The 25,833-nt window shown below is 40.4% G+C and overlaps 1 protein-coding gene across 1 annotated transcript in view; it reads right to left on the bottom strand.

The window, feature by feature from the left end:
• Nucleotides 1-25,833, bottom strand: part of REC114 (REC114 meiotic recombination protein) — a 113,156-nt gene that overhangs the window by 73,144 nt on the left and 14,179 nt on the right. The window contains exon 2 of the mRNA XM_066341537.1: nucleotides 16,118-16,207. Within this exon, the coding sequence (XP_066197634.1) occupies nucleotides 16,118-16,207 (90 nt within the window). The remainder of the gene's footprint in view (nucleotides 1-16,117; nucleotides 16,208-25,833) is intronic.

Genomic DNA, 25,833 nt, shown 5'->3' with positions numbered 1-25,833 from the left:
TGATTATGATGTTGGCTGTGGATTTGTCATAGATGGCCTTTATCATGTTGAGGTATGTTCCCTGTATTCCCCCTTTGCTGAGAGTTTTGATCATAAATGGGTGCTGGGTTTTATCAAATGTTTTTTCTGCATCTATTGATATTATCATGTGGTTTTTCTCCTTCCTTTTGTTTATATAATGAATTACATTGATTGATTTGCAAATATTGTACCAGCCTTGCCTCCCCAGAATAAATCCCACTTGATCATGATGTATGATTTTCTTCATGTATTGCTGGATCTGGTTTGCTAATATTTTGTTGAGAATTTTAGCATCTAAATTCATCAGGGATATTGGCCTATAGTTTTCTTTCTTTCTATTGTCTTTGCCTGGTTTTGGAATGAGGATTATGTTTGCCTCATAAAAGGAACTTGGAAGTCTTCCCTCCTCTTGAATTTTTTGAAATAACTTGAGAAGGATAGGAGTTAGTTCTTCTTTGAATATTTGGTAGAATTTGCCTGTGAAGCCATCTGGCCCAGGGCTTTTGTTTGTTGGGAGTTTTTTGATAACTGTTTCGATCTAATTTGTTGTAATCGATCTGTTTAGGTTTTCTGATTCTTCCAGATTGATTTTTGAAAGATTATATGTTTCAAGGAATTTGTCCATTTCACCTAGGTTGTCTAGTTTTTGGCATACAGTTCTTCATAGTATTTTCTTATAATCCTTTGTATTTCTGCTGTCTCAGTTGTTATTTCTCCACTCTCATTTCTAATTTTACTTATTTGAATCCTCTTTTTTTTCTTAGTGAGTCTCATTAAAGGTTCATCAATCTTGTTTACCTTTTCGAAGAACCAGCTCTTGGTTTCATTGATCCTCTGTATTGTTTTTTTTTAGCCTCTATGTCATTTATTTCTGCTCTGATCTTTATTATTTCCTTTTCTTTACTTCCTCTGTTCTTTTCCTAGTTCTTTTAGATGCAGGGTTAAGTTGTTTATTTGAGCTTTTTCTTGCTTCTTAAGGTATGCCTGTAATGCTATGAACTTCCCTCTCAGGACTGCTTTTGCTGTGTCCCATAAATTTTGAGTTTTTGTATGTTTATTTTCATTTGTTTCAACAAAATTTTTTATTTCTTTTTTTATCTCATTGTTAACCCATTTGTTATTTAATAACATACTATTTAGTTTCCAAGTGTTTGAGTGTTTTTCAGTTTTTCTATTGTAGTTGATTTCTAGTTTCATGCCATTGTGATCAGAGAAGATGCTTGATATGATTTCAATCTTCTTAAATTTATTGAGACTTGTTTTGTGTCATAACATGTGGTCTATCCTAGAGAATGTATCATGAGCACTTAAAAGAATGTATATTCTGCTGCTTTAGGGTGAAATGTTCTGAAGATTATTTATTAAATCCAGTTGATCTAGTGTGTCCTTTAAGGCTGTTGTTTCTTTGTTAATTTTCTTTCTTGAGGATCTATCCAGTGATGTTACTGGGGTATTGAAATCCCCTACTATTATAGTATTGCTGTTGATCTCATCCTTCATATCCATCAAAAGGTGCTTTATATATTTAAGTGCTCCTATATTAGGCACATAGATATTTATAATGGTTATATCTTCCTTTGGATTGCTCCCTTTATCATTATGTAGTGACCTTCTTTATCCCTTACTATAGTCTTTGTTTTAAAGCATATTTTGTCAGATATAAGTATTGCTACCCCAGCTTTTTTTTCATTTCCATTTGCATGAAATATTTTTTTCCATCCCTTTACTTTCAGTCTATGTCTATCTTTTGTTATGAGGTGAGTCCCTTGTAGACAGCATATGTACAGGTCTTGTTTTCTTATCCATTCAGCTACCCTATGTCTTTTATTGGAGCATTTAATCCATTTACATTTAAGGTTATTATTGATATGTAGTTGTTTATTGCTATTTTATTCTTTAAATCTACATTCCTCTTTTAATTTTTTCCCCTTTTGTTCTGTTTACAACTGGCCCCTCAACATTTCTTTCAGCATTGGTTTAGTGGTAATGAATTCCTTGAACTTTTTTTTTGTTTGAGAGGCTTTTTATTTCTCCTTCAATTTTAAATGATACCCTTGCTGGATAAAGAAGTCTTGGTTGTAGGCTCTTGTTTTGCATGACTCTAAATATTTCTTTTCATTCCCTTCTGGCCTCAAGTGTTTCTGTTGAAAAGTCAGATGTCATCCTTAGGCAGGCTCCTTTGTAGATGATTGACTGCTTTTCTTTTGTAGTTTTAGTATTCTTTCTTTATCTCTTAGCTTTAGTATTTTAATTATGATCTGTCTTGGTGTAGGTCTCTTTGGGTTCTTCTTTAATGAAATTCTCTGTGCTTCTTGAACTTGTGTGACTCATTCCTTCATCATCTTAGGGAAATTTTCAGCTATGATTTCTTCAGTCAGGTTCTCTATCCCTTGTTCTTTCTCTTCTCCTTCAGGAACCCCTATTATGCGGATATTGTTTCTCTTCATGTTGTCACAGAGCTCTCTTAGAGTTTCCTCAGACTTTTTGATCCTCTTTTCTTTTTGCTGTTCTGCTTCCATGCTTTTGCTTATCTTGTCTCTAAGTCGCTGATTTGATCCTCTGCTTCATCCAGCCTGCTTTTAATTCCTTCTAGTGTAGTCTTCATTTCTGATATTGTGTTTGTCATTCCTGTCTGATTACTTTTTATGACTTCAATGTCCTTTTTGATGCTTGTTATCTCTTTTTTAGATGCTCATCATGTCTATCTATTGTTGCTCTAAGATACTTGAGCATCCTAACAATCATTATTCTAAACTCTGCATCTGGTATCTTGGTTATTTCCATCTCATTCAGTTCTTTTTCTGGGGATTTCTCTTGTTGATTCATTTTAATTGCATTTCTCTATCTTCCCTTTTTGTCTCCTTTGGATGTGTTGTTTGTGTAGCTAGCTGAGTATAGGGTTGGTGTCGTCTGCCTCCAGCTTTCATTTTTGTTGTTTCTAGATCTTTTGGGGTTGGCCTCTGCTGTTGTTTGTAATCCACTGTGGGCTACTTGTCTGCTGCTACTGCTATTTTGCTATTTGTGTCAGCGTTTTCTATGCCTTAGCCTGGTCAGATGTGAGGAGCCTTTCCTTAAGTTACCACTCTAACTAGGATTGTTAGGTCCTGAGCTGATGCTCTCCATATCTGGCTGCTGGATATACCAGCCCTGGACCTCCCTGGCAAGAACCTGGTGCAGACTAGTGTGGGTCACCGCTTATGACTGGCCTTTAGCAACCTTATTGGAGCTACAGGCTATCCAGAATTTGTGGCTGCCTCTGCTGGGCCCTGATGCCATTGTAAATATTAGCTGCACTCCTAGGCTGGCTTTTATCTACTCTTGGGCAGTGTGTGTGGCCTCTCTATTCCCTGGGTGTGGCCTTCCTGCCGGCCCCCTGCTGCTGCCACCTCTTCAGGCACTCAGGCACTGGCACTACTGGGTGCACTGGCTTGCGGGCTGCAGCTAGGGCTGCCCCGTGGTGCTGGGGATCCCTCACCTCTCCACGCTCCACCCCTTGCCATCGCCACACGGGCTGCCTCACTGGCTCTGTGCCCTGCTGCTGTGCAGGCCAAGTGCTGCTGCTGCTGCAGCCAGACCCTCCCGCCCTTTGGCAGACCCTCCCGCCCTTTGGAGGGTACTCAGCAGTTTGGAGAAGCAGTGTGGCCCAGACCTCTGCACACAAAACCCATATCTTTGGTGCACCCCCTGCTTATAAGCATCTCTTTGCACTGACTGGAGCAGGAGAGTCTCTGGTGGGCGGGATAATTGCTGGCTTGGTTTTCCCAGGAAAAATGGTCACTTTAGGTTTTCAGAGTGACCCAGTACAGAGGTCAGGGTGGCTGTCCCCCACAGTCTCTCCGTGTGCCCCTGAGACTATAGTCTCCTCTTGCTACTCCAGTCCTCTTGGTGCTTCCCGCTCCTGGAGCTCTGGTAAGTGACTGTGAATGAGGTTTCCTGTGGGGTCCCTTTAAGATGGAGCCTGGGTCTGAGAGATCTGTCTCCCTCTCGCAAACTAACCTGGCTATTCCTTCAGCTAAATACTGTCTGTACACCTCCTCTAGTCTCTGGGGTTCTGGTACTGGGGTTGAGGACCCACAACTCTCCGGGCAACCCACCCCACTGTGAGAGACCTTCCGGGCCGCCTCTTGCTCCTGGGAGTGGTGAAGCCTTTTCTTTGTCTCCGCCTTTCCAACCAGTCTCAGTGTGGTTCCTTCGGTGATGCTTGGTTATAGATTCCTCTTAGTTTAGTCCAAAGTTGGTTTTTAAAGATGATTGTTCCTAAGTTAAGTTGTAATCCACTTTGGTTCTGGGAGGTGGGTGTTGTAACGTCCACCTACTCTGTTACCATTTTCCCTCTATAGGTGAATCCCATCTTTTTAAAAAAAGGTGTGAGAGAGGGGAAGTAGATGGAAGCTCACTGTGATGAGGAGCCCCTGCATCAGGAGGGCAGGAGCCAAGTAGGCTTAAGTAAGCAGCACAGAAACAGATGGCAGGGGCCATCTTATATTTAATGGTGATGAGGTAAGGGTACACAGAAATCTGTGTCTCTCCACCTCTATGTTTTCACCCTTAAAAGGACTCACAGTGCTTATCATACACCTCACCCAAGTTTATAGAGGACACAAGGGTTCAAAATCTGCAAATCAATCAATGTGATACACCATATAAGCAAAATGAAAAAAAAAAACATATGATCTCCTCAAGAAATGCAGAAAAAGCATTTGAAAAAATTCTGTATCTACTTATAATAAAAAATGTCAACAAAGTTGGTAGAAGGGAACATATCTCAACATAATAAAGTCTATATGTAAAAAAAAAATAGTCCATATGTGACAAACCCATAATTAACACCCTACTCAGCGATGACAAGCTAAAAACTTTCTCTAAGACTAGAAACAAGGCAAGGATGTCCACTTTCACATTTTTATTCAACATGACATTGGAAACAGGCAAGAAAAAGAAATAAAAGGTAACTAAATTGATAAAAAAAAAAGAAGTAAAACTGTCACTATTTGCATATGACATGATATTATAGTATAGAGAAAGCCATAAAGACTCAACCAAAAACTGTCAGAATAAACAAATTAAGTAAACTCTCAGAATAAAAAAACCAACATAAAAAAATCTGTTGCATTTCTATATACTAATAGTGAACTTAAGAGAAATTATGAAAATAATCCCATTTATGGCTGCCTCAAAAAGAATAAAATACCTCAAAATAAATTTAAACAAGGAAAGAAAAGATTGGTGCACTGAAAACTGTAAGACATGTATAATTGAAAGAAATTGAAGAAGACACAAATGAATGGAAAAATATTCCATGCTCATGAATTAGAAAAGTTAATATTATTAAAATGTCCAGCTTATGCAAAGCAAATACAGATTTAATGAAATCCCTATCAAAATTCCAATGGCATTTTTTCCCCACAGAAATGAAATAAACAATCCTAAAATTTCTATGGAACCATGAAAGACCCTAAAGAGTCAAAGCAATCTTGAGAAAGAACAAGCTGGAGGCATTCTGCTCCCTGATTTCAAACTATTTACAAAGCTATGTATTTAAAACAGTACAATATTAGCATGAAAACAGACACATAGAATAATGGAACAGAAATAACTCCACACATATATGATCAGTTAATTTACAACAAGAGAGACAAAACTATACAATGGAGAAAGGACAGTCTCTTCAATAAATGGTTTTGGGAGAACTGGAGAGTCAAGTGCAAAAGATGAAGACTGGACCACTAACTTACATCACAAGTAAAGCTTAACTCAAAGTGGGTTGAAGACCTAAAAACATAACACCTGAAACAACGAAGCCCTAGAAGAAACACAGGCAGTCACCTCCCCAACAAAGGTCTTGGCAATTATTTTGGAATCTGACACCAAAAGCAAAACCAACAAAAGCAAAAATAAACAATTGGAACTAAATTAAACTAAAAAGCTTTTGGACAACAAAGGAAACCAACAACAAAATGAAAAGGCAACATACTGAATATTTTCAAATGATTTACCTGATAAGGGGTTAATAACTAAAACACATAAAGAACTCACACAAGTGAAAAGCAACAAACAAACTGAGAAACAAACAATACAATACAATTAAAAACCAGGCAGAAGCTCTGATTACATATTTTTCCAGAGACAACATACAGATAGCCAACAGGTACATGAAAAAGTGATCAACATCACTAATCAAAAAAACCACAAATCAAAACCACAATGAGATATCACCTCATACTTGTTAGAATGCCTATTATCAAAAAGGCAAGAAATAACAACTATTGGTGAGGTTGTGGAGAAAAGGGAATCCTTGTGTACTGTTGGTAGGAATGTAAACTGATTCATCCACTATGGAAAATACTGAAAATATGGTGGTTCCTAAAAAATTAAAAATAGAACTATTATATGATCCAGCAATTCTACTTCTGGGTATTTGCGCAGACCAGCGTGGTTCCTAATAACGGTGCAGAATTAAGGAAACATATTCATCAAGAAAAAATGGGACTGGGAGGACTCTTCAATGCTGATGGCAATATCCGAGTGCCCCTTAGCCCCAGTTTGCTTTATTATATAGCCATATGCAAATCAAGAAAGTCCTTGATACAAAGTTACACATCCGAGGCTAAAACACAAACTCTCCCAAGGCATAAACAGGAATCCCCCCACCATGCATAAGCGAAATCAACCAACATCTGAACAAACAAAGAGTAAGAGGAAGGGCATATAAATTGCTTCCAGCAACTTAAGGAAGCAAGTGAAGTGGGTGCAAATACTCAGCATCATAGCCAATATGGAGGTGAAGGGGGGAGAACTTAGTCTTTTCCTAAGCCTTGAATCTACAAAGGCTTTTTGCCATTTACGGTCCACAACAGGTATTTATCCAACAAAAACAAAAACACTAACTCAAAAAGAGATATGCACCCCATGTTCACTGCATCATTATTTGCAGCAGCCAACATACAGAAAAAACTTAAGTATTTACCTATGAATGTATAGATAAAGAAGATGTGGTATATATATACACAGTGAGCTATATTACAGGGGTCCTTGGGTTAGGACAGTCTCAACATACAATGTTTCAAGTTTACCATGTTCACTCCCATAAAAACTTTTAAAAATTGAGACGTGAGTCATTTTCTCTGTTACTATACAGTACAGTATAAAGTATAGTATATTTATGTCCTTTACCCTTTTCTGTGGCTTAGTTGTGTTTTTATATTCTAGATTATAATTTTATAACTGTGTTAGGATAGATAAATGACTTAGGTTGTGTTTCGACTTACACCAAAATCAGGTTACATCACTGTTGTAAGAATGGAACTGTATCATAACCTGAGGAAGGAACCCTGTATTCAGCTATAAAAAGGAATGAAATCTTGACACTTGTGACAACATGGATGGACCTCAAGGGCATTATGCTAAATGAAATAAGTCAGAAAAACAAATACTAGATAACCTGAATTATATGTATAATTTAAAAACAAAAACAAAAAACCAAGCTTATATGCAGAGGCAGATTTACTGGTGGGCACACCGGGTGTGCGCCCTGGGCCCTGACTTCTGAAGGACCCCGCAAAACCCCAACTTTACACTTTTTTCTAATGACACCAAGTCTGGTTTCATATGTGCAATTTTAACATTAATAGTAACATAACATTTTTTATTTATTTTAAAATATGGTTAACATGTATATTTATTTTCCCCGTCTCTCTCTCTCTCTTTTTAAAGGGCCTAATATTTTCTTCTGCATCCGGGGCCTCAACCGACCTTAATCAGCCTCTGCTTATATGTGCAGAGAACAGATTAGTGGTTGCCAAAGATGGGGGAGGGGGAGATAGGTAAACAGGGTCAAAAGGTACAAACATCTAGTTATAAAATAAGTCAGGAGGATATAATGCACAACAGCACGATGACTACAGTTAACAATATTGTGCTGTGTATTTGAAAGTTGCTAAGAGAATATATATTGTCTTAGGTTTCATTTCTTTAACCCTGCCAGTAAATCTGTTCCAGGGCTTGCAGCAAATGACTAATCACAAAGGAATGTCTGATGTCACAAGCCGAAAAGTCCTCACAAACTTCCATAAAAGACCTCTTTGGTCCAGCAGCCAATGGGCTAATGCCCCACGACCCATCTCACTCCTCCTCCCAAAAACCAAAAAAATCCAGGTCCCAGGTTGTGCCTAGTGGGACTCTCCCTTGCAAGTCAGCCCAGCAGGGTTCCTTCCTTCCTTTCAATAAAGCCTGCTACTCTGGTCTTCTCGGACTCCCATGGATTCCAACATATTGAAAGTTCTCAACACAAGAAAAAAACCTGTTAACTATGTGAGGTGATGAATGTTGACTAGATTATTGTGGTGATTGTAGCATCCACCGGGTATGAGAACAAACGTCGGAGACTTTCAGGAGTTAAGATGTTACTTTATTGGCCAGTTTAACCTGCGCAGGGGCGAACTCCCAAGATGTCCGGAGACACCATGCCCACAAGGCGCTGCAAACGGAGCCGCACCTGGAGCTTACAGCCAGGCCCTTATATAGCCTAAGTGAGCAAGCATAGACAGAAGCAGATGTGGCAGTTTAGCTATTGGCTAGGGAGGTCACATGCAGCATAGCAACAGGGGCCAGTTTTAGCTTAGTGGCGAATTTCAAACATAAACTTCTGATAAGGGTCTCTGACCTTCTTTGTTCCCAGCCTGACAGGAGCCATATCGGCATTTACTGTTCCTTCAATAGTTACACTCTTTGCAGCACTCCCTGTTCCTTCAATAGTTACACTCTTTGGCAACCCCAGTACTCCCTGAATCTAACAGTGATCATTTCACAATGTATACAAACATCAAATAATTGTGTGTTTACATGGAACTAATATAATGTTATAAGTCATTATATCTCAGTTTTAAAAAAGAAAATAAGCATTAGTGAGGATATGTAGAAATTGGAACCCTTGTGCACTGTTTGTGGGATGAAAAATGGTGCAACCACTGTGGAAAACAGTATGGCAGTTCCTCAGAAAATTAAAAACAGAATTACAATATGATGCAACTACCCCACTTCTGAGTATATACCCAAAAGTACTGAAAGCAGGGCGTCACAGAGATATCTGTGCACCCATGTTCACAGCAGCGTTACTCCCAACAGGCAAAAGGGAACACCCTCAGTGTCCATGGACAGATGCCTAGACAAACAAAAGTGGTAAATACACACACTTGAATATTACTTAAAAGGAAAAGAAATTGTGACACATGCTGCAATTAAATAAACCTGGAGGGCATTATGTTAACAGAAATAAGCCAGTCACAAAAAGACAAATACTATATGATTTCATTTCCATGAGATATGTGGGTAGCCACATTCATGGAGACAGAAAGTAGAATGGTGGTTTCCAGGGACTGGGCTGGTGAGGAGGGAGAATGGGAGTTATTGTTTAATGGGTACAGAGTGTCAGTTTTGCAAAAAAAAAAAAAGAATTCTGGAGACGGACAGTGGTGCTGATTACACAGCACTGTGAATGTACTTAGTACCACTCAAAATGGTTAAGATGATGTTTTACGTTATGTGTATTTTACCACAATTAAAAGCAAATTTAAAATGCCGAAAATAGCCAAGGGAGAATATGTTTAAGATGCCAAGAGTAGGCAGGGGAAGCCAGCTGAGCCCAAGTCCCATGTAAACTGAGGATGGAGCCAGTCTTCCCTCCTTGCTGGTGGCGATGCCCTCACTTGCACACAGGAGCTTACTCAACAGCACAATGGAAATCGATGTGATTACTGGACACAAAGCTAAAGTTTGAAGCCTTCCGTTCCGTTCCCAGGGACCTTCCAGGAGACAGCAATCAGAGAACAATGACATTTAAGGAAAATTACATTAAAATAGCCACCCAGGTCCAACAGAAAGCCCAACACTCTGTTGACCTCTTTGGATTGCTACAAAAACATATTTCACAGGGTACTATGACTGGGCCCTAGCCATCAGTTTTCCTACAGCTTCTACAAAAATTTGATGGTACAAATATAGCACATTTTAATCCACCAACAATTGGATTCTTATATTAAAACAGAAGAGGTTAAAACTTTCCATGGCTACCCTGTCCCTGCCTTTTATGAGAAAAACTCTAAAAATATATCGCAACACAGATTAGCATGAGGAGAGAGGGTGTGGAAACGCAATAGCCACATGAAACTGCAAGTGAGATGTATTATAACCCAAATGCGTTTGCTCTTCTATGTGATGGTTCTTGGGAAGCCCCCAAAATATGGTGAATAAGCTGTATTAACTGACAAAAACTGTTCTTCAATTTATGGGGTAAAATGTTTTAAAAATACGTGTTCTTATTTTTATCATATTTACACATACACCTAATTTTAGAAATCAAATACTTCTATAATAAAGTTGAATATGGTAAAAGCTGAATTATATTTTAGATTTTTTGTGTGTGTGACAGAGACGGAGTCAGAAAGAGGGACAGACAGACAGGAAGGGAGAGAGATGAGAAGCATCAACTCTTCATTGTGGCACCTTAGTTGTTCATTGATTGCTTTCTCATATGTGCCTTGACTAAGTGACCCCTTGCTCAAGCCAGCAACCTTGGGCTCAAGCTGGTGAGCCTTGATCAAACCAGATGAGCCCACACTCAAGCTGGCGACCTCGGGGTTTCAAACCTGGGTCCTCCGTGTCCCAGACCAACACTCTATCCACTGAGCAACCACCTGGTCAGGCTATTTTAAGAATTTATTACATCAAAAGGCCTATAACGAACCATCTCAGCAGATTCAGGAAAAGCATTCAAAAAAAATTCAGTTCCTATTCATGATTAAAAAGTCTCAGCACTCAAGAAAAGAAAACCAAACTCTCAGCAAACTCTCAGGGAATCTCCTCAATATCAGAAAAAGTACCTACAAAACCCTACAGCTAACATCATGCTTACTGGTGAAAAGACTGCAGGCTTTCCCCCGAAGTCAGGGACAAGGCAAGTTGTCCCTCTTACCGCTTCCAACTAATCCTTCAAAGGGTGTCTCACTCACCACAATTTTGGGAAAATGACAGGGCAAGGGATATAAGGTATAAGGATTGGAAAAGAAATGTGTAAAACTGTCTATTTACAGACTAGAAATCACTTATGTAGGAAATCCTACCAAAAAAATCTACAAAAAAGCTGTAGAACTAACAAGTGAGTTTAGTAATACCACAGGATGCAAGGTCAACATGAAGAAAATCAACTGTGTGTCTACACACAAGCAACAAAGATACTGAGGTTTATAACATTCTATTTATAGTAACAAAAACTATGAAGTCTCTGTAGATAAATTTAGCTAAATACCTGCAAGACCTTTGTGAAAGTTACAACACACTGCTGTGAGTACATAAATAAATAAAGTAACTAAAAGATATAAACAAATGGAAATTATAATGTTACATCCCAGGAGACAGACCACAGCAAACCCAAAGTAAATTTTATAAGTTTTATTGCAAACCTTCGCAGGGACTGCAGGCAACCCACGCAAGGGAGCACTGCAGCCCCGCAAACCTGCGCAGGGACTGCAGGTAACCCACACAAGGGAACACTGCAGCCCCAAGCTTCTAAAATGGCTCCTTTTTATAGGGTGGCTATCTAGGCTGAGCAAGCAAGCAACGTTTACAAGGGCAGGAGAGGGGCGATTAGCTGACCTTGTTCTTGGCTAAGTCTCTAGGGTAGGGCTTCCTTGATCCGGGTACATAGAGTTCAGTGGAAAATATTGCTACATTTCTAACGGTTGTTTATCTTTTTTTCCTCCAGCCATGTACTGGATGTACTCAGTTTTCATGGCTGGTGGCCTGCACCGCTTGTCCTAAGATGTCACATATAACATGTTCATAGATCAGAAGATTCAATATTAAGATGTTAATTCTCCTCCAAATGATATATAGAGTCAAAGTAATCCCAATCAAAACCCCAGCCAGGCTTCTTTTATTTTTGGTAGGAAATCTGATTCTAAAATTATATGGAAATGTAGTAAATGACCTAAAATAGCCAGAACAACTTTGAAAAATAATACAGCTGATGTAATTATACTGCCAATTTCAAAAATTACAACCATACCAAAGTAAACAAAATAGTATGTTACTGCACTAAGAACAGGCAAATAGGTCAACAGAACAGAGAAGAGGGTCTATAAGTAGATCCACAAAAGTGCCAAGGTAATTGAATGAGGAAAAGCCAACTTTCCAATAAATGGTGCTGGAACAATTGTTATCTATCAGTACATGCAAAAAACTTAAACCATACCCTCATCTCTCACCAAAAATAAAAAGTAACTCAGTGGTCCCAGAAGTAGATTCCCTACGATCAATGACTATATTCCACATCTCAATACCACACTGCTTTCATAGAGGGGAAGAAGGCACTGTATACAAAATCATCATAAATATTAATATTAAATAATATTAATAATTCATCTGAACCATAAGCCTACATGTAAGAGTTGAGATTATAAAACTTCTAGAAGAAAACAGAAACATACCATTGCAATCATGGAGTAGACAAAAAAAATTTTTTTTAAATTTCCTAGTGTACAAAAACATGAATCATAATAGAAAAAAAATTGGACTTCGTCAAAACTTTAGGGTTCTGCTCTTCAAAAGACACTACTAAGAAATGAAAAGGCAAGCCACAGAGTGAGAGGAACATTTGCAGAACATAGTTCTGATAAAAGAGCTGTAATCAGAATAAGAACTCTTATAATTTAAATATAAAAGGACAACTCAACTGAAAAATGGTTAAAAGATATGAACAGACACTTCACCAGTAAGATATACAAAATGGCAAATAAACACATGAAAAGATGTTCACTATCCTTAGTCATTAAGAGGATGCAAATTAAAACCACCAGGAAATACCACTACATACCCACCAAAATCATTTAACTTAAAAAGACTGACAATACCAAGTATTGGTAAGAACATGGAAAAACTGGAACCCTTATCACTGCTTGTGGGAATGCAGCTTTGGAAACAGTTTTGCAGTTTCTTATAAACACAGAGGTATCATATGACTCAGCATAGCACACCAGCGTCATTCATAATCGCCACAAATGTAAACAACTCAAATGTCTATCAAAAGTTAAATGGATAAGCAAATTGGGTTTAATCATACAGTGAAATACTATTCAGTAATGAAAAGGAATAACAATATAGATAAATCTCAAAATCATCATGCTAACTGGAAGAAGTCAGACACAAAAGACTACATGTTGTATGATTCCATTTACATGGAATTCTAGAAAAGGCAAAACTATGGTGACAGAAAGCAGATTGGTGGTTGTGCTGAAGGTGGGACGGGACTGACTGCGAAGGGTACAAGGACGTTTTTTGGGTTAACTGAAATGTTCATATCGTGACTGTATAGTGGTTATAAGACTGCACACATCAAAACACATCAAATTAAACACTTAAAAATAGTGAATTTTATGTTATGTAAAGTATACCTCAGCAAAGGTGATTTTTAAAATATTTAAAGATTTTTTTAAAATGTTACTCTATAAGTTCTATATGTATATGCAACCTGCCCCAAATGCTAGAGTTACCCTTAAGTATTTCTCAGTAGTGAGTGTCTTAAAGTTTAATAAATTTGGTTTCGTATCTGCCGTTCAAAAATAATTCATGATACAAAGAAACCTTTACTAACTTGTAACAACATTGACCTCTGGTGCAAACAGATGGAGCAGCCCCCTACTGCTTGAGGAAGCCAGAGCTGCATTCATGTCTCTGTTCAGCAAAGACCCACACTATTGACAGGAGTACCAGCTTTGCACTACCACCCCCCAGGCCACCATCTGGGATACTCTGCATTTGAAGCTGAAGAAGAAATCTTTTTTTTAATTTTTTTTATTCATTTTAGAGAGGAGAGGGAGAGAGAGAGAGAGAAAGAGAGAGAGAGAGAGAGAGAGAGAGAGAGAGAGGAGAGACAGAGAGAGAGAAGGGGGGAGGAGCTGGAAGCATCAACTCCCATATGTGCCTTGACCAGGCAAGCCCAGGGTTTCAAACCGGCGAACTCAGCATTTCCAGGTCAACGCTTTATCCACTGCTCCACCACAGGTCAGGCCTGAAGAAGAAATCTTATCTCTTGTAACTGATACATGCGTGAACAGCAGCAGATAAAGCAAAAACAGTACAGTACAATTACTGCTGCAGTTTTTCTTTTGTTTTTTGGGGGTTTTTTTGTTTTGTTTTTTTTTTGTATTTTTCTGAAGCTGGAAATGGGGAGAGACAGTCAGACAGACTCCCACATGCGCCCGACCCGGGATCCACCCGGCACGCCCACCAGGGGCCGCTGCTCTGCCCCTCCCCCTCCGGGGCGTCGCTCTGTTGCGACCAGAGCCACTCTAGCGCCTGGGGCAGAGGCCAAGGAGCCATCCCCAGTGCCCGGGCCATCTTTGCTCCAATGGAGCCTTGCTGCGGGAGGGGAAGAGAGAGACAGAGAGGAAGAAGGGGGGGGGTGGAGAAGCAGATGGGCGCTTCTCCTGTGTGCCCTGGCCGGGAATCGAACCCGGGACTTCTGCACACCAGGCCGACGCTCTACCACTGAGCCAACCGGCCAGGGCTACTGCTGCAGTTTTAAAGTCACAAGAAACACAGATGATGGGTAGGTAACCTCACATTCAAGGAAAAGGCGATACTCCATGTAAGCAGAGATAGGAACGGTAACAGTGCACAACTGTGGCGTGTGGCCATTCTATAATAGAATTTGTAAGGGATTCACCAAAAATTCATGTCTTGTCAATATAGGTGACCTATTTATTGTTATTTCTCCCTGCTGCAATGCTGACACTCCATGTGACAGGGATTTTTGTCTTGGCTGTTCACTGCTATAGCCCTGCCACCTAGAGCAGCGATTTTTCAACCCTGAGCCTCAAGAATTGTTAAAACCTGCAACACCTGACTGTACAGTCAGGGGCACAACCTCTTTTCCCTTAGATTGTCAAATAAAAAAATGATAACAGCCAACACGACAATAGCCATCTGGTATGAGTGAATCAAAATTATACCTATTGTTTTGCCAGATTGGCAAAAAATACATTTTTTGGTGCACTGCAGAATTATACTAGTTTATGTGTGCCATGAGATGAAAAAGGTTGAAAATCACTGACCTAGAACAGTGCTTGGCATAGTAATTACTCAATAAATTATGCCTATGAAGATATTCAGTAAGTAGTTATAAAAATTTACATCTATGTAGATGTTATTTACAACTAAATGATGTAAGAACCTTCCCTTACATTTCTTTTCTTATACAATCTCTTTGGTTGGAAGCTAATTATTGTTTTGTTTCCTCATTCATTATGTTTCTAAACACCAGTTCAGGCATACATTTTCAAGGAAGGTAATTCTTATTTTCTCCCTTATATATTTCTTCATTCCAGAAACTTTCCATAATACATTTATTTGTGCATTAGAATAAAGAACAATGCATACTTATAGAATTAGAGTTTTACAGAGGCCTCCATCAAGTAATAACAGCACACTTCAGGTACTCCTTCAGCTGTTCTTGCAGTTCCATTCCTCTGCACATGCGTTCCCCTATCTGGAAAATATGCCTCACATCTCCCTATAAATCTGGCCTGTTTCCAGCCCAGTCTCCCCAGTTAAGATTCCTTTATAATACTGCTTAATCTCAACCCTTTGATCCACTTTGACTCCCCCCAAAACCCTAAACTCTTTTAAGGCAGGCAATATTTAATGGTTTGTGTTTTTTTCCCACTGTTATTGAACATTCAACAAATACTTATTTGTTGATCTGATGGATTTCGGTGAAACTGAAGAAGCACAAAGATACAGAAATTAATGTGAAGCTATGAAGATGAAAAAATTTGCATATTAAACTATGCACATAAAACCTACCAGGAGGCCTGACCTGTGGTGAAAGCATCGACCTAGAAATGCTGAGGTCGCCGGTTCGAAACCCTGGGCTTGCCTGGTCAAGGCACATATGGGAGTTGATGCTTCTAGCTCCTCCCCCCCTTCTCTCTCTCTGTCTCTCCTCTCTCTCTCTCTCTCTCTGTCCCTCTCCTCTCTAAAAAAATGAATAAATAAATAAAATAAATTAAAAAAACAAAAACAAACAAACAAAAAAACCTACCAGGAGTGTCTGTCCTTGGGAAATGAAGAAATGACCTGAGATAACAACGGTGAGAACAAGATGCCCAGATTCTTCACTGGAGTTGAACACCTTAAAAAAAGAGGGAGAGATATGCATTAGACAAGACAGTTCTGCAATGCTAATAAACATTTAATACTGATAACCAAACCACCTTCTCATGTGGATCTTCTGACCCTGAGCGTCCCTTCCCTCCCAATTAATCTGTAATCATTCCCTTGTAGTATCAAGTCTATCCTCATAGGGGGGCTAACATCCAGGCTTCCCAAAAAGGTAACTAAAACCACTATTTAAACCATTATCTATGCTCCTCAACTTCCTTCTTGTAGAATAGGGACAGCACCTGACAGGCTGCTGTGACACGTCAGAGCCCCAGTGTCCTCATCCACACAACCAAAACTTTATAACTCCTTCATATGAGCTCCCATGTGTCAGATGTCACTCTTAAAATTGGGTGCCCAAACTGACTATAATATTCTAGGTGTGGTCTAATGATCCCCCACTACTTGCAGTAACATCATCTTTAACCACATGAAGCCTTTGAGAGGGGAGCCCAATTCAAGACTGATCTCAAATCCATCAAACCTGAAGCTTCATCACTGATGTTGGTAAATCATACTTTCATTTTCTTCATCTGAACCTAAACACAAGGCCTTGCCTTTATCCCTGTGATATTTCACCTTGCTATATGCAGTCCACGGTTGTGGTGGGGTTGAGGCACATAAGTCAAAATGTCAGGGAGGACATGATTGACAGATATGTGAGAGGGACCTGGGTCTTAGGTGGCTACATTGCATAGGTGACTTTAGTATCACTTATAAACATCCTTGTTTAAATAATAAGAAATTACTGATTTGCCTTAATGTTCAAGTCTCACAATACTTAACACACATCTAACTCAAGTATATTTTGATAAGGTTACTGCATTCCACTGACAGATAATGTTCTATCTTATAGTTTTGTATGTGGGGTTTGGAACTTTAATGCCCTTTTTAAACTCAAGATAGTCTCCTGAGTTTTCTCTAATTCACTTTAAATCCCAAGCTTTGGGGTGGTAAACTCACAGTACTATATTCATGAAATGGTACATTTGAAATCTATTAAATTTTATTAACCAGTGTCCCCCTAATAAATTAAATAAAAAAGAAAAATAAATAACATTCTAGATGTCAAGGTGGGAGGTACGCTAAGCCCTCTACTATATATTTCCAACTGTGGCTGTTACTCTGCCCCTTTCCCAGCATCAGAAGTTCAGTTATTTGCAGGACACTCTTCCTACCATAGCTTAAATGGATTATCTTATTGTATATGTCCCATGACCACTTAAAACCACAAAGATAGAGCGATATGAACTAGAGAGAGTATCATCAACAAATTCTCTGGGATAGATCCTCTTGTTGAATTATGTAGTGTCCCTCCTACTTTGTCTCTTATTATAGCCTTTGTTTTAAAGTCTGTTTTGTCTGTTATAAGTATTGCTATCCCAGCACTTTTTTAAAATTTCCATTTGCATGAAATATCCTTTTCTGGATACAGCATGCACATATATATATATATAATATATATATATATATCTTATTTTCTTACTCATTTAGCTACCCTATGTCTTTTTTTTTTTTTTCTTTCATTTTTCCGAAGCTGGAAACGGGGAGGCAGTCAGACAGACTCCCGCATGCATCCGACCGAGATCCACCCGGCATGTCCACCAGGGGGTGATGCTTTGCCCCTCTGGGGCATCGCTCTGTTGAGTCCAGAGCCATTCTAGCGTCTGAGGCAGAGGCCACAGAGCCATCCCCAGCGCCCAGGCCATCTTTGCTCCAATGGAGCCTCGGCTGCGGGAGGGGAAGAGAGAGACAGAGAGGAAGGAGAGGGGGAGGGTTGGAGAAGCAGATGGGCGCCTCTCCTGTGTGCTCTGGCCGGGAATCGAACCCAGGACTCCTGCACGCCAGGCTGACGCTCTACTGCTGAGCCAACCGGCCAGGGCCTACCCTATGTCTTTTGATTGAAGCACTTAAAATGATTATTGATAGTTATGTATTTATTGCCATTTTATTCTCTCGAGCTATGTTTCTTTTTTTCTTTCTTTCTTCTTCTTAAAGAAGTCTCTTTAACATTTCTTGTAACACTGGTTCAGCCCTGGCCGGTTGGCTCAGCGGTAGAGCGTCGGCCTGGCGTGCGGGGGACCCGGGTTCAATTCCCGGCCAGGGCACACAGGAGAAGCGCCCATCTGCTTCTCCACCCCCACCCCCTCCTTCCTCTCTGTCTCTCTCTTCCCCTCCAGCAGCCAAGGCTCCATTGGAGCAAAGATGGCCCGGGCGCTGGGGATGGCTCCTTGGCCTCTGCCCCAGGCGCTAGAGTGGCTCTGGTCGCGGCAGAGCGACACCCCGGAGGGGCAGAGCATCGCCCCCTGGTGGGCAGAGCGTCCGTCGCCCCTGGTGGGCGTGCCGGGTGGATCCCGGTCGGGCGCATGCAGGAGTCTGTCTGACTGTCTCTCCCCATTTCCAGCTTCAGAAAAATACAAAAAAAAACAACAAAACAAAACACTGGTTTGGTGGTAATGAACTCCTTTAACTTTTTCTTGTCTGGAAGCTCTTTATTTCTCCTTTGATTCTAAATGATAGCTTTGCTGGGTAATCTTGGTTGTAGGTCATTGCTTTTCATCACTTAGAATATTTCTTACCATTTCTTTCTGGCCTGAAATATTTCTGTTGAGAGATCAGCTGACAGTCTTGTGGGAACCCCCTTGTAAGTAACTAACTGTCTTCCTCTTGGTACCTTTAAGATTCTCTCTTTGACTTTAACCATTGGCATTTTAATTATGATGTGTCTTGGTGTAAGCCTTTTTGGATTCATCTTGTTTGGGACTCTCTGAGCTTCCTGGACCTGTGTGTCTTTTTCTTTCACCAGATTAGGGAAGTTTAGAGTCATCATTTATTCAGCTAGATTTTTGGTCCCTTGCTCTCTCTTTTCTCTTTATGGCACCTCTGTGATGAAGATGTTGTTATGCTTCATGTTGTTCCAAAGGTCCCTTAGACTATCATCATTTTTTTTAGTTCTTTTTCTTTTTGGGTGTTTTTTGCTACCTTGTCTTCCAAATTGCTGATTTAATCCTCTGCTTCGTCCAACCTACTGTTTATTCCTTCTTGGGTATTCTTCATGTCACTAATAGTATTCTTCATTTCTAACTGGTTCCTTTTCATGTGTCCTATGTCCTTTTTCATGCTGCTGAAGTTCTCACTAAGTTTCTTTAACATCCTCATAACTTTATTTTTTTTATTCTGTGTCTGGTAATTGCTTACCTCCATTTCATTTACTTCTTTTTCTGGAGATATCTCCCAGTCTTTCATTTGGGGTATGTTTCTTTGTCTCCTCACTTTGGCTGCCTCTTTGTGTTTGCTTCTATGTATTAGGTAGATCTTCTATGTCTCCCAGTCTTGGTAGGGTGGCCTTATGTAAAAAGTGTCTTGTAGGACTAAGGCACAGTCTCCTTAATCACCTGAGCTAGGTGCTTCAGGATTATTCATGTGTGAGTTATGTGAGCCTCCTGTTGGAATTGAGTCAACTGCTACTGGTCTGTTCATGTGTATGGTCAATCCTCAGCCTGGCTGCTGTGAGGCTTGACCCCAGACTGACCACATGAAACAGAAGGGTTTGGTGCCTGCCGAGACCGCTCTTTGGATATATCACTTGTGAAGCTAACTAGGTCCTTCTCTGATGTAGTCTGAAGCTGGCCACTAGGTGTGCCAGTTCTGGAGCCTCTACAGAGGTCTCTAGCTCCAGTCAATGTCAGTCACTGGCCCTGGGCAACCTGTCTAGAGCTATAAAGTGATTCACAGTTTTGGCTGCCTCTGCTGATCCTTGGTATGCATGTGTAGGACCAAGCTGTGCACCAAGACTGGCTTCCACCAGCACTGATATCAGGAGCAGGTCAGCAAAAGGCCCAAGGCACCAGAGATCCTTCTATGCCTGCCTCCATCTGGTAGCTGCCTGTTAAGTCAATCACTGAAAGAGCCTCTCAAGGTACTCAAGTTACATGAGGTAGGTTCTCAATGAGTCACCAGGTAGGGGCCAGTGGTATTAACCAGATGGATACAGATTCAAACTTGATGCCAGTGCTCGGTTTCAGACCATTCAACAAAAGCCCCAGGGTATACAATGCCTAGCTGCCCCATACCAGGTGCCCCCAGACTTTTATGGTAGGGTAGGATCTCAGGAAGTCATCAGGGTTTGGCCAGCAGAATTTATCAGGTCCAAACAGATCAACACTTGGCTGTGTGAAGGGAAGGTTTTGCATTGGTTGGGCATGTGAGGGGAAAATGGCTCCCATCCTAGATCCACACGGCTCAGTTTGTCCCAGATTCTGCCAGGAGACTGAGCTCAGTTGGGCAGGGCTTCTGGGAGTCAGAAGAGTGGAGCTAGTGGATCTCCCTGAAAGGGAGGCACTGGTCAGGGTTTGGGGAATGTGGGAGGAGTGGCCTCTGCACCGCAGAGCACACAACTCAGTCTACCTTGGTTCTGCCTATACCTCCTGAGGAGCCCAGACTCAGAAGGATGGAGCCATCAGGAGTTAGAAGTGTGGGATCCCTGAGGGTGGGGCTAGTGGATCTTTCATTAGGGCAAGGGCCTGTCAGACTGATGGGAAAGTGCAGAAATGGCCTGTGCCCCCAAACCACACAACTCATACACTAACACCCCCTGAATCTGCCCAGACCTTTACACCCCAGCCCAGGCAGCTGACTCCTCAGCAAGGGCAAGCTCTAGGGTGACCAGGAATCCAGAGGGTGGGGTTATTGCATTCCCCAAGACTGAAGCCATATGGAGGGGAGTACTCCACTCAAGAAAGATGGTGCCTGCGGAGTGGGAGTGGGACTCAGTGCAGGGATCCTGGTGGCTGTCATTTCAGCTCTCTCCCCTGAGCCACAAACCCCAACCTCTCTTCACACAACTCTAAGTCTACCCCATCTTCCTTCTGAAGAAGCCCAGAGTGAGTGGATGTGAAGGAGATTTTGTGTGTTAGTCCTTTATGAGGGTGCCTGTGTCTTTAGAAGACTCCCATCTCACCCTGGTGGACAGAATCGCTGCTGATTTTCACAGCCAGATGTTATGTGGGCACCTCTTCCTAGATTTGGTGCATTATGCTGGGGAGCCTGGCATGGGGTTGAGAGCCCATACTCCTTAGGCAGGACCTTTGCAGCTAAAATAACCTTCCAGATTCTCAGCCACAGCCCTTGGAAGCAGAGACAGGCCTCTTTGCATCTCTGACTTTCTTATCGTTTTTTTTTTTCTTTTTTTTGTGCTATTTTCAGATGTATCTCACCAGTACTGATGTGGCTTCTTCTGTAAATCCTTGGTTATAAGACTTCTGTTCAGCTAGTCTTCAGTTGGTTATTCAGGTGGATTATTTTATGTTTTTAGCTATAATTCCAGTTGGTCCTGAGAGGAGGTGAGTGTAGCTTAGCTTCCACCTACTCTGCCACCATCTTGTATCTCAGCCTTAGCATTATTTCATTTTAACACAGATGCCATAGGAATTTAACTCCTATTTATATCAATTACCTCTTATAGAATTGATTTTGTTATACGTTATTTTGCCTAAAGTCACAAAAAAATCTTTATGATGTTAGGTAAGGAGTTTCAGTACCTGATTAAGGGTTTTTCTGTGTGTGCTTTTAAGACCCCTCAGAAAGTATCATAGCTCTATATATTGGCCCAATACCTGATATATACATTACAAAATATAAAAAGTGTGCAAAATTGCTAAGTAGGCTATCAACTGTTTCCCCACTTAATCTTGGTAGCTAAAAAGCCTCATAAATTATTTCAATTTGTAGAATATATTTTGCTAATGAACGTTGTCCTGCTACATACCCATTACCAAACAGTAAAAGTCAGTATTTTTTTGATCACAGAAATGCAAAATGTTAACAGTAACAATAATAAAATTATAAGAGCATAATACCTAGGCCCTTTCCCCCCAAAAAGAAAGTAATGATATATACCTGGAGACTTTGGTTTTGTTTGGAACCTAAGAATGACATTTCATGTGTCAAAGCATGAGATCTGATTTCCCTCTTTTAACATATAGTGCCCAAAATAAGATTAATAGTCACAAAATTAATCAGTCCTTTTAAACCAAGCTACTAGAATTAACTTGACCACCTTCAATAGTAGCAAAAAGCAGAATATATTTACTCAAAACACCTCTCGTGCAACTGAGGAACAAGTTTTTAATGCTTCTGAATTGATCACTCAGGGCCCCATCAGTTATTGTTCCATCTATAACATCCTAGCACATTTTCCTAATATGTTTAAGAAATCCTTGACAAATTTCCCAACTAATAAATCATATAAAAATCATGAAGTATACCAGAAAGTGGTGTTTCCCATCGGCACACTTATCCTAGGCCACTGCTACTCTCACACTTACCTTTAATAGTCTCATAGACACTAAGTTATTCATTCACAAATAAGGCTCTTAACAGTTTCTTTTTTTTTTTTTTTTTTTTTTTTTTTTTTCATTTTTCTGAAGCTGGAAACAGGGAGAGACAGTCAGACAGACTCCCGCATGCGCCCGACCGGGATCCACCCGGCACGCCCACCAGGGGCGACGCTCTGCCCACCAGGGGGCGATGCTCTGCCCATCCTGGGGGTCGCCATGTTGCGACCAGAGCCACTCCAGCGCCTGAGGCAGAGGCCAAGGAGCCATCCCCAGCGCCCGGGCCATCTTTGCTCCAATGGAGCCTTGGCTGCGGGAGGGGAAGAGAGAGACAGAGAGGAAGGCGCGGCGGAGGGGTGGAGAAGCAAATGGGCGCTTCTCCTGTGTGCCCTGGCCGGGAATCGAACCCGGGTCCTCCGCACGCTAGGCTGACGCTCTACCGCTGAGCCAACCAGCCAGGGCTTAACAGTTTCAATATCCAAACTAAATCTGAGTTAAAGAAACACTTTCATGTATTTCTCAGATGCCATGTTCTCATTTGTGAGTTGAATAGTACTCTATATCCCAAGTGAGCAGGTACTTGTGCTTACTCGGCTAGTTCTGGCAGTGGTGATGCCTTCACCATCTCTAACAGAGCCCTGAACAGTGTCGGGCACACAGTAGGCAGAGAGCAAAACCTAACCATCAATGAATTTTAATCTTCTTGGGCCTCATTTCAAACTGTAACTCCTTAGACTCCTTCCACCACTAGGCTGGAAAAAACTTCACTGTATTTATCCAGATAAATTCTACTTAAATCATGTTATGCAAACAAGCATGGGCCTCTATGAAAATTATCTTACATAATTAAATTAAGCTTTGCTTCATTAAAGGAGAACAGAGGCATTCCAAGTTGGAAATTTGTACAGTAAGTCCTCACTGAACACTGTCAACAGTTTACAACTTTAAGCAAATCGATGTATAACAAAACCAATTTTACCATAAGCATTTCATCAACCTTACAATGAAATGAAACATTGTTGAACAAAAAAGTGTTCTTTGAAGATCTGCTATATTTGTAAACCAATGCTCCGGAACAAATAATGATTTTGTCATAGAAAAATAAAAACGTTAGCACATCAGTTAGAAGATTCTTTCTCTACAAAGCCTATATAATCTGCAATGTATGTGACAAGTAATGCACTTAAACATAAACACAATTATAAATAATGTCTTCTATATCTATCTGTTAGGTATAGGCTCGAGTATGCTGTAGAAACTAACAACCTCAAATACAAAGGTTTATTTCTCACTCACACTATATATCCATCCTCACTCTAGCTGTTTTCACACTCTATCTGACCATGTCTATCATTTTCACTATAGGACCTAGGCTGACAGAGCAGCTGATAGCTACAACACTGCAGCAAAGAGAAAGATCAGGAATCACGCCCTGGTTCTTATAGCTCCTGCCCATGACATAGGTCAGTTTCAGTTCTGCTGATCACTTTTCATTGGCCAACATAAATCACATGGCAAACAATTCCAAGAGGCCAGAGATAGGCAAGCTTAGTACACTTGGTGAACAACTTTAATCCTACTACATTATCCATGACACTATCTGTTGTCAGATAGACCTAGGACCAAATCCTAGCTTTGCTATTTAAAAATACACTTTATTTCCTCAGTTATAAAATAAAATTAGCAATCACTACCTTATAGGTACATCAGCAAGATTAAATGATATAATGTGAGATTAGATGCTTAGCAGAATGCCTAGCCTTGATTTGTTCATTCAATAAATATTTGGGGGGCATCTGCCAAGTACTGTTCTAGGCACTGACATATAGTAATCATACACTGAATAGCAGTACTTTTGGTTGGTACTATTGTTATTAAAAAAATGTCTTTTGAATTCCAACCAGAGACCCCAGGAAAAATCTTTCATTTCTTTTTTTTTAATTGAAAGCAAACTTCTTTATTGTACACAGTACAGAATATAACACAGCTTGGCAGGATGCATACAGCCCTGCGCAGGGGAAAGTATTTCAAATCAACTGACAGGGTAAAGTCTTTCTTCACTGTAGACTTTCAACACTCTGAAAAGAAGCAAACAAAACAAACAAAAAATAAAACCATCCCGGAGGTGCATGCGTCCGATGGGAATGCATTGGTGATGCCTCCAACCTATGTGCCATGACGGCACAGGCCACATAGTTACAGCAAGGAAGCTACAAGGATTATTTCCATTCTTGCTAAGATAGCATAAATCTACTAAAAAAAAACCCCAAACCCCAAATCAGGATAACTAAAGAAAGGAATAACAAATTCTATACAGCATTTACAACAAATCTCTAGCCATCCAGGGATAAAATATGCATTTATGTATGTATAGACTATGTGTAGGATAAAAAGCTATAAATATGATCTGAAAAGAGTCCTTTGATTAGAGTACAATGCTAATCAAGGCCCAAGCTATAGGTTCAACACCTTTGTGGGCTAATTAGCTCCAACAACAGAAAACCTTATGTTTCCATAGCTATATAATACACCCCTTATCCCAGTGAACCTCTCCACAAATATGCTGCTGGTAATAAGGGGAACCACTGGAGACTATGGAACATCAATAGAAAAAACAATTCAGAGCACATGTCTTTCCCTCGCCGAGCCAGCACTGTCCTTCCCACGTGAAGAGCAAACATGCCAGATGTCACAGGGAGCACAGAATGCTGTCAACAGAGCAGGCAGTGAGGTGCCGCCACTTTCTCATGAACTTTTCCTGTATTTTAAGCTCAACTTCCATAGAGCTGAAGCTGGTGCTGTTTAAAACTTTTCAATATAATACAGCAATCAGATAAGCTTTTCTTTTCTTTTTTTAAGGTAGCAGGAAATAAAAATGTGAGCATTATTTTACCTGTTAGAATTACATGTAAGTCTCAAACCCTACTGAATCATATGCAGGGTTTAAAGTCCAAGAATTAAGGAAAAGGGAAAACAAAACAAATTGGTGAAACGGAAAATGTTGTCAGTCATACCCAAGGGAGAATCCCCAGGGTTCCAACCCGGTGACCAGGATATGGATTTCCAATGGATATGACATGTATTATGTACATTTGCTTTCCAGAGAGGGCATGTGAGAGACCATGGGGATCTATCCATGTAGAATCTAAGCAGTGTGTCCATGCTGCCCTGCGCACCTCAAAAATGTACAACTCAGGTGCAAATGTTCCATTGGGCTGTCTCGTGCAGAAAGCGCAAAGCAGGCAATAACATGGACTTGTAC

This window comes from Saccopteryx leptura, chromosome 6 (assembly GCF_036850995.1).
Source record: "Saccopteryx leptura isolate mSacLep1 chromosome 6, mSacLep1_pri_phased_curated, whole genome shotgun sequence".
Taxonomy (NCBI): Eukaryota; Metazoa; Chordata; class Mammalia; order Chiroptera; family Emballonuridae; genus Saccopteryx; species Saccopteryx leptura.
Note: the sequence above shows the minus strand (reverse complement) of the source record. Positions and strands in the feature narration are given on the sequence as shown.